The 13,427-nt window shown below is 37.4% G+C and overlaps 1 protein-coding gene across 3 annotated transcripts in view; it reads right to left on the minus strand.

The window, feature by feature from the left end:
* Window positions 1–745: 745 nt before the first annotated feature.
* Window positions 746–13,427, minus strand: part of nrp1a (neuropilin 1a) — a 65,246-nt gene continuing 52,564 nt past the window's right edge. For 2 of the 3 annotated variants that reach the window (XM_088401721.1, XM_088401720.1), the window contains exons 12-19: window positions 12,332–12,476; window positions 9,130–9,237; window positions 8,595–8,645; window positions 5,615–5,758; window positions 5,194–5,471; window positions 5,018–5,114; window positions 4,872–4,925; window positions 746–3,421 (exon numbers count right to left, since the gene is read on the minus strand). In XM_088401721.1, coding sequence (XP_088257847.1) covers window positions 3,135–3,421; window positions 4,872–4,925; window positions 5,018–5,114; window positions 5,194–5,471; window positions 5,615–5,758; window positions 8,595–8,645; window positions 9,130–9,237; window positions 12,332–12,476 — 1,164 coding nt within the window. In that variant the 3' untranslated portion in view covers window positions 746–3,134. The remainder of the gene's footprint in view (window positions 3,422–4,871; window positions 4,926–5,017; window positions 5,115–5,193; window positions 5,472–5,614; window positions 5,759–8,594; window positions 8,646–9,129; window positions 9,238–12,331; window positions 12,477–13,427) is intronic. The other variant, XM_088401722.1, reaches the window with a different exon arrangement.

A 13,427-nucleotide genomic window follows, 5' to 3' on the forward strand; every position in this document is an offset into this window, starting at 1 on the left:
GGCCCGTATTAGTTCAGAACGTTTTAAGAAAGATAAGAAAAAAATATATATGCATTTTTACCATTGGTGTATAAATAAAACATTAGGCAATAAGTGCCTGCCTTGACGTTCATATTATTTCCATTTTGATTACGAGATCATGATCATTGATTGTCTGATCACCTACGAGGATGTAATAATTTTAAATGGGCTGTTTACAAGGAAAGACCAATATACGAGTGTACACATTTGGTACATGTGATAGTTCACACCGAGGCAGTTATAATTGTACTTCCTGTTATTTCTTATTTTATAGTCTATTTGCACCACTTTCGGTACCTTAATTAGATGACTACCGCTAACTTTATGACTGCACCTGTAATCATTCTCCTTTTTCATCACTGTCAAATTATGATTGAAGTAATAATAAACCACGGAGTCTGAAAGGAAAAAAAAAACTACTATATTTCATAACATTCCAAAACAAACCATGTAAAATAAAAAATAAATGAACAAATCTTGAATTTACCATATATATATATATATATATATATATATATATATATATATATATATATATATATATATATATATATATATATATATATATATATATATATATATATACACAACACACACACACACAAAATGAAGCCCAAACTAAAATGATAAACTTTTCCCTCTGTCCGTATGTCTCTAAAACATGTTGTGGTGTATCACAGTGATTTATAATATATCAGCACTTTGAATCATAATGCAAACACTCTTATAAGGCCTTGCTGTTTATTCATATTCTTCTACAACAGCAAATTACAGAAGCAGTATTGAAAATAAAAGAAGTATTTTCTCATTTTATTAAAAAAACACAAAATCGTAATGACAGTACAAACTGGGGCGTTAATATGCCATTGAAATGAAAGGGGGATCTATAATGCTTTTTTTCAATAATGAAAACATCCCAATATTTTACATTTCAGAATTATATCACATAACCTGAAATTATATATAAAAAACATGAAAGATATCATCAGTATGTGTTTCTTTTTCCACTCTATTTTTGCCTTTTTGTCATTTTTCTTTGCAAATATTCGCTTTAAACACATAAGCTTTTCAAATATAATATTTATCAGTGCAACATTGTTTCTTTTGAGTCCACGCTACGGTATTCTTTTCCTCCTACTTGAGCAGCAGATGTTGCTGAAGCTACACTTTTTTTTTTTAAAGAGCTGAAAACATTATGTGTAGCGGCAGAGCAAAGTGTCATGTTCAATCTGAAAGGAACAAGCTGAGAATGTGGTCACCACAGCACAACACACAAATCACACAACTGCAAAAGATGTATGCCTTCCAGTTCTAGCAACTTTTTTTTTTTTTTTTCAATCTTTTGGTGTAAAATTCCCGACTGAGGTCCCTTGAGGGATATTGTGTCCCGATGTTGTAAATGTCCCCCAAAGTTCATTCTCCCATTAAACAAGTCTCTACGGAGTTTCTGGAGATCTCACACCAAACTGTCAGCCTCTTGTTGCTTCACAAGCAAATAGAAAAACAGTCTACTGTGTGTTATTCTTCATGTTGATGTTCTCTATTTCTTCTTGTTACTTGTATAGACCCTTTGGTACAGCCATGAAGGGAGGCCAGGTAACCTGAATTATTCTCCCATTTCACCATTGTTGCATTCTACTGAAAACAGCACTGACATCACATTATTATGGTTGCTAACTGTTTTGTGTGTGTGGTTAAATTAATTACTGTCTAGCACCATTCTTTAGTTAACCTCTTAATAGATTTCTATCAGGAGGGAATCAGTATCAAAGTGCACACAAGCTGCATTGTTCAGATAGCTTTTCCTCAGTGAGCAATCCACAGTGACATTTAAAAGGGAAAAAGCAAAACATGATTGTTGCATTTTTTTTTTTTTTGGTATGTTGGTGCCTCTACCAACAAAACGAGCATGTTGTGAGAGCTTCATGAGAGCAGATGATAATGCGATTTGGTGGATATATATATGTAAAAAAAAAAAAATACGAGCCAGAAGTTCATTGCTTTAGTTTTCAGTGTGCGTTTTGTTGCCTTTTTCTTTTAAACTCATTCATCCATCGGTGATTTTTAATGGAGCGGGTGCTTTTGATGACAATCGGCCTGAATGCATGTTGAAATCGCTTGAACATTGTCACAAAAATGTCAAATGAAACATTAACACTGCACCAACCACAAAACAGTCAGGAGATTGTATTTACACACACATACGCGATTTGAACACAGACACACAATGGAAAAAAAGGCATATTTTTGTTTTCTTATCACTTTCCTTAAAAAAAAAGACAAAATATATTAAAACATATTTACAGCGTGTGATTTTCAGACACAAATAAAGCACAATGATGTGATAGATTGATAGACTAAATACCGTTTTGCAGGTATTTAAATAATCATGTGCCCCTGTTTTCTGCACTTCACCATAAATTAAACCAAGTACAGTAATAATAATAATGGAAAAAAAAAAAAACAACCACCTTGTTCAAAAGAGGAGACCATCCGATATGTACTAAAGGCACTATCAGAACCATAAATTCCCATGGATGTGACTCTCATTTTGGATTGAGGAAAGTTAGAGGGGAGGGGTTCATACAGTATATCAGATTCATGAATTATGAGCACACCCTGTATGCCATAGCGTGGGCAAATCTACAGTTTTGCCGGATATGATTCATTTCAGATTTTCATTTCAAAACTTGAAATTTATCGACATTATGAACTTAAAAAAAAATAGTTCCGGAAAATGATAAATACTCTTAACATTATTATTAAATTGGTCTCAACACCAGCGTCCAATTGTAAAAATGAATGGAAAATCAAAATAGAAAATTAAAATTTCATCTACGTATCTGTACATCTTTTTTTCCTGTATTTATTTTGTACACAGTGTCCCCTACTGGTAGGTTCTTTTACTGCAGCTCCTGAGAAAAGCGTAGATTAGTTCAAACCTCCCGTCGGTTCCTGAATCTGTCCCTCACCCTGAAAGCTGAGGGTAACGGGCGCTCCTTAAAGTCCGTCTTCTCGTATGGAAATACGAGAAGATGTAGCTACAGCGAGTCCTGCGCACACTCTCGAAACTGTGCACGTTACATAGTCACATGAATGTGCTGGTTTGGCTCTCATGCCTCTGAGTATGAGCTCTGTACATTGAGTTTGTCCTTCTTTAACTTGACCCCGTCCACCAGTTCAAAGTTATAATTTTCCAGGGCGGATAAGTTCCTTTCGGACATGCCGCCATGTGAGCAGGCGCAGTAAAGGACAACACCGCAAATGGCGCCCAGGAAAACACCCAGGGCGGACATGGCTATGATGGTGATGAGGATGGGGTCAAGAGTCTTTAACATGTTGCCGGCTCCACTGATCTGGTTGGTCTCCACAAAGTCGGGATATTCCGTGATCTCCTCGACTGGATTGGAAAAAAAAAAGGAAAAATAATGTGAGTTTAGATGGAAGTCATTCCGGAATTGGAGGACATTCTTTTTTATGTCAAATGATGCATGCACAAAATAAAGAAAAAGACACATTGTGTATGTTATAGTTATCTTGAGACAAAGTGGAATTCTTATAAAAGTACTTCCGAAATCTTATTTAAAATATTCAACCATCCCTAAAGTGATTTTCCCTCTCACTTGATGGCCAATTTACATACAGAAAATAACATACAAGTTTCAAATCAGTTTTTCTTCTGAATGATTTCATTGATGTCACCCGTTATTTAAACATTTTGTTTAATCTTGGACGTAATTTGAATTTTAGCAATTAGTCCCATCGAGAGATTAAAAAAAGCACAAAGATCTAATTCATCTCTTTTTGATCTCACCACAATTTTTTGAGAAAGACTCTCAAATTAGTTCATAGCTGGTGTGATTGTGTCAGATCACAATATTCATATACAAAAACAACTATTTTCTTCTTATTTTCTCTAAATTATTTTGTTAAACAGAAGCTGTGTTACTATTTACTCTATTTTCTGCTGTATTTGAGACTAGTCCCATATACTAGTTGCAACCTTTAATTTCAACTACCAGGAGGAATGTTGCTGATTTTTTTAGTTCATGTCCAAATAAATAGAACATGAACGTAAAACATCCATCATGTGCATCGCAGACTTGTTCAAACAAGGGTGTTCTCCAGTAATTTGGCAACGAGCTTTACTATGATTCGCTCATGTTGTTGTTGCTATTGTTAGCAGTGGTTGTGGATGCTTTGCATTTACGAAGTAGGCTAAACTTAAGCTGCTTCTTGTGATATACAAACTCCTTACACAAAATACACTCTACCTTTATCAGAGGTGCCGCCAGGGCATTTTTTTCAAGTTAAGTTTACCACTCATTGGACAAAACACTCTCACATGCTCGTTCATTCTCATGTCTTCCTTCTGTTCCTTATAGTGCCATCCCACCCACAACAGGAGCTAAATACTTTATGTCAAACAGTGTCCCCTTCGGGATGTGATTGAATTTTGTTTTTCAAAGGAAGCTAAATGCATAAAAACGTGTCTAATCATCGTACGCAAAATATAGAGATTAAAAACAAGATTAACACAATTAAAACAATAACTATAATTAATTAATCACAGCTAGCGCATTAATCTGGCACCCTGTGTATTAATTATGCATTTAAGTGATGTCTTTTGACAGACTTTGAGAGCTTATCCTAGGTAATTGTCTTCATTTTTCTTTTCAATGCGTTCAGTTTTTCTTCTTTTCCATGATATTCTTGATTACATTTGAAATAGGCTATGTATGCTTGAGCAAAAACTTTAACATTACAATCATGTTAGTTGCAACCCATTTCTGTGATTAGATTACACAGAAATGAAAACCAGTACAAAAATGAAAAGTTGATGTACTTACTGATTTCATTAAAGTGATCCTCTGGGAGCATCGGTTCAGTGGAGACGTCTGGATCTGTCCAAACAGAGAATTTACTTCAAAGCTTTGTCCAAAAAGGATATTTAGTAAACAATGTGTTTAATTTTGTTCTGTTTTGTGAACTTCACCTTTACAGTCTGTCGCAGTGAGGCCACTGAGAACCTTAATGTCATCTACAGCAATATCTCCCCAGCTCTTTCTCTCTACCAATCCTTCAATCACCACCTAAAACACAGAACACATTCATGATTAATGTGCAATGGAAGAAAAAAAAAATCTCAAAAGAGGATGAGTTTTAATTGACCTGATAGGGCCGGTTTGTACGTGGTAGGAGGACACGGCCCTCCCTCCAGCGGTTACCCTGGTGACCGCTGACAGTCCAGAGCAAGATGTCAGCAGGCCCGTCAGCAGTCTGTTTGCGTTGTTTGATATGCAGCGTACCAATGTGTGACCCAAACATGTGGTACCAGAATGACACACAAAGGTCAGAATCCGGTGAGATGACCTCTGGGCTGACCAGTCGAGCCACTTCTGTCTCTTGTAAACCCGTCGCCAAGGTATAGATAAAATTTCCAGAGCCACCTATTGGATAAAAGAACGTGTTATAAATCTGCAACATTGTGTATAATTTGTCTTTCTGACAGCTTTGGACAATGTCAAATGGTAATACAGTATAGTGTGGTCTATATATACGGCGTGGTCCATTTAAAGAGTAGAGGCCACACCTGTATGATCCATGTTGGGTCCAGTGTTGAGAGTAGGGGTTCCACTAGACTGAATTTGCCACCGAGAACCTGTGTCCTCAGAAGACCACCTGCAGAAGGACGGATCATTCGCCCAGCCGAAGTCACAGGCAAACCAAAGAAAATCTACAAATATATATAAGGGGGAAAAACATTACATCACAGTTAATATACGCTAAGAATATGACAATGGCTCCTTAAACCATTCAATAAGAAGCGAGAACTAACATCCTTTAGGACATGTGGCCTCATCGCCTTGCGATATTTAGCTGTAAACGGTAGAGGGCAGCAAAGGACTATGGTAGTTTGCTTTGAAACACTAAGGCTAAAAAAAAAAAAAAAAAAAAAATGAAGGGACGACCATTAATTCAGGTCAGGCAATTTGAAAGGGAAAAAACAAACAAACAGAACACTTAGGGCACTGTTTTGATAATTAGGGGTGCCAAAATAACAGATTGATTGCGATCAATAAATACAGTCAAATTCAAGCTGTATTTTTTTTTTTTTAATTTCTTGTATTAATCTAATTTTAATCTCTATATTTATGCTTTCTATATGCTGGTTTAATACTTTTTTATGCATTGGACCTCTGGTGCTTGTGCTGGTGGTGGTTGGAAAACAAAGAGCAATCACATTCTGAAGTGTGTTTGGCATGACTTGATAGGGTCTTAGGAGGGCAAGTTCAAGAGCATATGAGAGTTGTTGGTCTGATGAATGGTAAATTTCACTTTTTTTAAAAAAAATGCCCCAATGTCACCTTTGATACAGGAATAATAATGTGCATTTTTTGTAAGAAGGAGCTTGCTTACCAAAGAAGCAACTCAAGTTTAACCTACCAAATAAATGCAAAGCATGCAGCTCTGACTGGAGCCACAGCTAATGTTAGCAAGACGCTAACTTATCGAGCAATAGCAAAACTGTTTGCCTAACTGAACTAGTGAAGAGCCCAAGTTTGAGCAAGTCTGCAACGGGTGTTTTATTTTGATTTTATTTTCTATGTATTTCACTGTCGACGCAAGGAAAACAACACAATTTCTCCAGATTATCAAAATCCAACTGCATCTATTAATGTCAGTTGAAGAAAATAAATGACTGAAGCAACTGATTTCTTGTTACATATCAATCTTTCGATTTGCCACAATAATACAATGTATCAAAAAAGAACTTTGGTTGAGGGTTTTTTCTCAGAAATTTTTAGGTGGGGATTAAAAAGATTTTAGGTGGATTGATCAACTACAGAATTTAAGTCATCTCAATTGTGTTATTCTCTTGACAGCACTATACGTATTAACATATTTCAAGATGTTATTGGCTTTAAAAGTAAAAAGATAATGGACAGTGAAACAGGTCAGAGGAGAAAGAAGGATGTGAAGAGGACAAATGAATTGCTGGCATGCTGTCTATTTGAAAGTTGCATTCAATGGAAGCTACCCACAGAGAATTGTAGATTTTAATGAGAGCTGGGACTTGAGGTTCGATGACAACTATGGTAACAGTGCAGGGACCTCTATCCAACAATGGCATTCTTCATGAACACATGCCACACATTAAAAAAGTGTTCCATAGAGGCCAGAAAATATGTGGGTGTTCTTATTTTGGCCTTTTGTTAAAATTGGATGAAAGAAGATGCCAGGAGATGTTTGACATGTTATTTAAAGTCTTTGCCATGACATAAAATACAAACCCAAACCCAATTAAGTTAGACCATTGTGCAGGTAAAACAGAATAATAATAATAATAAAAGAATAATTTCTGAATACTTTGAAAACTATGCAATTCAAAGTTCAATTGTATTTCAACTAAATATATAATTGCATGTTCACTCTGTCTTGGTTCGAAAAAGTCTCTATCTTTCAATTGGCTGCCTGCAACATGTTACAACAAGTTTGGGACGGCATTTTTTACCACTGCCTTACCTCAACTTTCCTTTTACAGCACACCATAAGCGTGACCCACTAACATTCATCGGTTTAAAGGTTAACATAATGTTTTTCATATTATTGTATCCTGTTTTTATTTGTTGTCAACGCCATGGGAACGGTTATATGTATTTACCAAATAAACAAACAAAAAAATCTGCACATTTACTCTGTTAATGACAGCATTTTTTTTATTTTTCGGGTTGAGCATAGGGTTTTTTCTTCCCTCAACCTAATTATTCAATCCAGAGCAACACACACTGTCTCCGCCCATTCCCATAAAGAAAATAAAACAAAACTGAAATTGACGTCAGTGGCACTCATCGTCAGGGTTCTCGATGATGTGAAAGGAAGTCAACAGCGCTCAAAGTGCTGACATTAATATCTATAATTAGGAATAATGACATATTTTGTGATCATTCGCATTCATGCATGGAAAGGTGTGCAAATTAATTCCTTCCATATTTCTATTTCCACGAAAAAACACAAATATACATATGACTACACTTTGTTGAGTAGCAGCCAAGCCTATTGAACTCAGGGCCAACTGATAATGGCTGAGTAGAGTTTACAGAATGGCCCATTAGTCAAGGTCAGATGGGGGCACAGCCTTTTAGCTAGCAACGAACTCATCAACCTATAGGCGATGTGTATTAGTATGAGTTTGCATCCTCAGTTGGCCACAATTGCATTGTGTTACCCTGTTTCAGGGTTTGTGTGTGTGTGCTAGTGTGTGGTTTGTGCATGTTTGTGCCAGCCCCGGTGATTAGTGATTATGCTGAGGCAGCAGCGGAGCACCCGTGCTAATCATCTTTGCATCACACATCCAGCCTCAGCATGGGCCTCTGAGGGGCTTATCATCAACTTTAATAACACACATACATCAGTGAAGGGAGGACTTCATGAGGCACGATAAAACAGAATGGAAATTAATGCAAAACAAACCATGAGTGGCTAAATATTTACCCATGATGGCACAATATAATCAGCGTAAAATGTGTTCAGTGCTAATTCTTGGAAACCGTAGTAGTATCGAAACTAACCTGGGATGATATCCGATGATGCCGTTGTGGTCTCTGGCATTGTTGTACCACCTGCAACAACACACCACATAAAGTCATGAGTCAGTGTTACAGTGCACTGATGTAACAAGGCCCTCAACACATTGCTGAGACGGTCATGCTCTTCTCTGGAGACTGCGGGTTGATTGGGAGTGCAGGCAGAGCATTACTGGGTTAGCGGGAAATGAGGCCAATAGGCCTGAGTGGTTAAAGGACTTGAGGGAAGGACCAGCAAGGTGAGCGATAAAAGGAATGGAAAGATATGAAGCAGATGCGAGTGCCTTGTTTGGAAAGGAGAAAGGAATTATTCAGGTAGGAATTACAAAAGTGGGTGCTGGTAAATTTCTAACTCGCCAGTGAGCATGGGCGCATGCATGGGACTCAGTTCAATTAAACTGGATGAGAGAAGGAAAAAAGGATTTAAATGAATGATGCAGGATGAGCATATTCCGTTGAAGTGGGGGTTGAGGGAGGGGTCGGGGTGTTAGTTGCAGTCTCATGTGGGCGAAGTTAGCACCTGTGATATCGTAGTCATCACCTGTGCCGCTGTGGCAGTTTGCTTGGTCGTCGTCGCACTCGTCAGGGGAAGTGGACGGAAGAGTCGTGGAAGGGGGAACCGTGGGAGCTGCGGCAAACAAAAGATAGAAAACAGGTTTGATTTCGCGTTTCAAAGGATGCTAATCTTATTTAGCCATTTTCTGCAGTAAACAAATGTAGTCTATAATTAATCATTTGCTAGCAGCACAATTAAAATGTTTTGACGGCTATAGCCGTCAATGGCACTCAGTGAGTTAATTGTATAGCTAAATTTGTTTACATGGACAGTACAAAATATCTTTAAAAACACATTTTGACATTTGCTGTCAATTGAAAATGACATCATGTGGGCTCAGCTTACGAATGTCACATTACCAAACAGATAAAGTATTACTTTTTTACTGCTAAAAATGGCTAAATACAGTAAGTATCCGTTTAGCAATTTTATTTTTTAAACCCTTCAACAGCTTTTGCATTAAAATTATTGAGTACTTTGATTCCACTGGTCATCCCCATTGCATTGGGCTCTATTGAACTATGCCACATAGTGTCACATTGCTAGAATTTTTAAAGGAAAATATTGATCTGATCTGCATTGTATATAAGATTCCATGATAATCATTCCTCTTGTTTCTGAATTACACACTCTCAAAATATTTAGGTAAAAAAAAAAAAAAAAAAAGGAAAAAAAAGGGGGGTGGGAAAGAAAAAGGACAAACTCAGATTTGGGGATGGTTCCATTTTGGCCCCCAAATATGTGAAGCTTATAAAATCTGTCAGTCAGTATACTAAATTGTTGCCAGTTCAACCCATAAAATAAATGCAATAAATGCAACTTTGCACTTTAAAAAGTGTTGGGTTAAAAGTGTCAACACAATATTTTGGTCAATTTGACCCAACCTTTTGTGTTAATTTGAATAAACACTTTTTTTTATGTTGTTTTGTGCAAACAAAGCTCAGAAGGTTGGGTCAAATTAATATAATAATATCAAAATACTGCATCTTTTTTTTTAACCTTTAATTGGGTTCTTTTAACCCAAATGATTTGAGAAGGCAAAATTAATCATTGAATGAAACCTTATTACTCATTTGTTTTCCTCATCATATAAGGACACTGGACATTAAAACAACAATCTATCCATCCATTTTCTTATCTGGGGTCGTATTAAAAATAAATACCCCAAATATGCGTTAAAAGGGGCGCTTTCTTGGTTCTTTTGTATAAAATGAGCCATTTTTGGGGGTTGTTTTATGCAAAACAGCCCAGGAAGTTGGCCCTAATTGACCTAAATATCTGGTGTGTTTTAGACCCATAATTAGGTTATTTTTAACCCAAATATTTTTAAGAGTGTAAAATTTATCTTCAAACAAGAAAACAAGAAGATTTTTGTTGAGGTTTTTTTTTTCCTTGTTACTATTTTGGACACTGCAAATTATATGTGTAAAATATACAACCCTATTTTTGGTCAAAAGTAGATTGACCACTATTTTGGTTAATTGGACCCAACTTTTTCTTCTTTAAAAAAATGGGGTCAGATCGACCCAACTAACAGTTAGACCCATTTGACCCATAAGTAGGTTATTTATGACCTAACTCTTTTTAGGGTGCAACACCTACTTGGACCGAGCTATCAACAATCCCCCTTTTAGCAACCCTTGCATGCATATATAAAATACCTTTGTGGAGGTGTCATTTATAAATAGAGTTAAATCAAAGGCATAATAGGAGCTCAGAGATAGAACAGGGTTTCAGATGGCTCTTGGCAAGGACCCCCAACAACCAAAGCAGCCTGTCACCATGATCCTTTGACACTTGGATGTGGGTAAGACTCCAGATTCTCTCTTCCTTCTCTGCTACACCGCCATCACAGCATGTGTGTGTGTGTACAATGGATACGGTGTAGACACACAAAGTAATGAATAGATCTCACTATTGCAGAGGAAGAAAAGAGGAATAGGAGAGAAGATGGGAAGTGTAGATAAAGACAGACATAGATAAATTGAAGTAAAGTCCCTGCATGTATGTGTAGTCTGTATGCGTGTGTATGTGTGTCCTCTTCTTCAGTTAGATGAAATATGAGGCAGATCAGCCCCTGTCAGATTCAGGGTGGAGAAGGTCAGAAATGGGGTCAGTGCTGCATCAGGGGAGCCTCTCAGTGAAATGAGGATTTAGCCCTTCTGCGTAAGGGTTGTGCACACACAAACACACGCACACATGCACACACTCCGCACCTGTGTCTTTGTGTTATAGTGTGCACGGCTAGTACAACATGTTTGGCCAACACTTTGTGTGTGTGTGAGCGAGTTTTGTGTGTGTTTGGCATTAACACTGAAAACAAGCATTATCATCTGACTAAAGCTGCTGTTGGGAGTCAATGAGGCTTACAACAGAATGGGCTGCCCTGAAATTCAATATGTAAATCCACTTAGGCCTAGCCCGCCGCATTCTTATAGTGCTAAGCTGTTTCAGTGCTATCAATTTGAAGAGTGTCGGAAAAAGAAAATAAAAGTCATTCTACAGATAACAGAAAATGCGTGCGTCCCCTTGGAAAGAACAAAGAACGCACAGGAGCTTGGAAGAGTTTGATGGATGCCAGGCTGCTAAAATCCAGCTGGGCCAGGTGGGCATCTATTTGATCCCTCCCCGAGATGCGACGAGCAACGGGGGCAGCTTTGATGAAACCGGGAGACAAGACAAGTGTCCCTTGTGGGAATAGCGAACAGAAGCTGCACAGCTGTGGGATCAGCATAAGGAGCCTTCATGCACACCTTTAAATAATTGTTGCAAAGACATGAAGCCACTTAGAGTCCTGTCATTACTTAGGATGATGGATGGCTCACCTGTACGTATTCCAACACAGAAATGAAAACATGTACTTGAAAGATGCCGCATAATACACGGGTCACAAGTGCACCGATGGAGTGTAGATGGGAAAGATAAGGTCATGATGAGTGAGAGCATCATTACTGTGAAACCTTAGCACAGCTGGAAATGTCATTAGCATGAGTGGGAAAAGGTTTCGCTGTCAGTGGCACTTTACCGCTATTGGTGGCGATGTCATTACTGCTTGCAGAGAAGTCATCAACGTGACTGATCGTATTGTTTTTGCTTGGATAAAGGTAATTTTCCTAACTTTGAAAGTGCGTCATTTATAGGTGCGGTAATTCATTGCGTTGTTTACCTTCAATATCACAGCCCAGGAGCTCAAGTCGCAGGCCCATTCCGGTCGCCGTCGCCCTATCTGGGTAGATTCGGATGAAGCGGGTCAGTAGGGGTTCCACTGTCCTCAACTCGGGAGTGTCGTAGTTGCTATTCCCTTCAAAAATCTAAAATTAAAAAAAAAATGCAAGAAATAAACACAGGGTGACTGTTGAAGCAGTTTCTGAAGATGACTAGAAAACCCTATACCTAAAACTTTTTTTTTTTTTTTCAAAAATAAGGAAAGGTGGCATTATAACTAAGACAGGAAGAATTTTCACATTGATGTTTACCATGTTTACCACTTTTACCATGTTTAAAAATAACCCAATAATGGGTCATAAAAGGACCAACCCAATTTTTGGGTCAATTTGACCCAGCCTTGTGGGTCCAACCCTATTTTTGAAGTTGTCTTGTACAAAATTGTACAATTTTTGGGACTCATTTATGGTTCGTGTAAAACAACCCAAAAATGTAATGTCAATTTGAACTGGGTTAAAAAGGGACAACTGAAACTAATGGGTTTCTTCATTGAATCCAAAATGTATAAAAAAAAAAAAAAAGGACAAGAGAGGACCAACACAATATTTGGATTAATTTGTCCCAAATTTCTGGTTTGTTGTGTACAAAACAACCTAATTTTTTTTTTTTTTTTGTCATTTGTCATTTTCAAGAACACAATGAAAATTGAAAATATTACGAAGGATAGATATGGGAAATATGGGAAGAAGGAGCATAGTTTTTATCCTAGATTTCAAAGCATTTATTGGTATGTTTTATTTATTTACATTATTTGCTCTGATAATACCAGCAAAACGAGGACTACGTTATACACAGGTACAGGGGAAAAAAAGGGTGATTTTGGGGGTGGGACATTCAACGAAGAATTTGGCTGCCATTAGATTGTGTAAGTATAAAAAGCAGCTTCCAGTGAGTGTATATAATTACTGTCTGCATTATTGGAGTAAAACATTTATTTTTGCAAATACTCAGATCAATATCCAGTGATGCCAGAAAGTAACTTTTTGTTTTCCACAGTATGATGGATCTCCTTTCCTCCCTATGCGCCTCCACTTTCC

This window comes from Hippichthys cyanospilos, chromosome 19 (genome assembly GCF_059441005.1).
Source record: "Hippichthys cyanospilos isolate Australia breed blue-spotted pipefish chromosome 19, RoL_Hcya_1.0, whole genome shotgun sequence".
In the NCBI taxonomy this organism is placed as follows: Eukaryota; Metazoa; Chordata; class Actinopteri; order Syngnathiformes; family Syngnathidae; genus Hippichthys; species Hippichthys cyanospilos.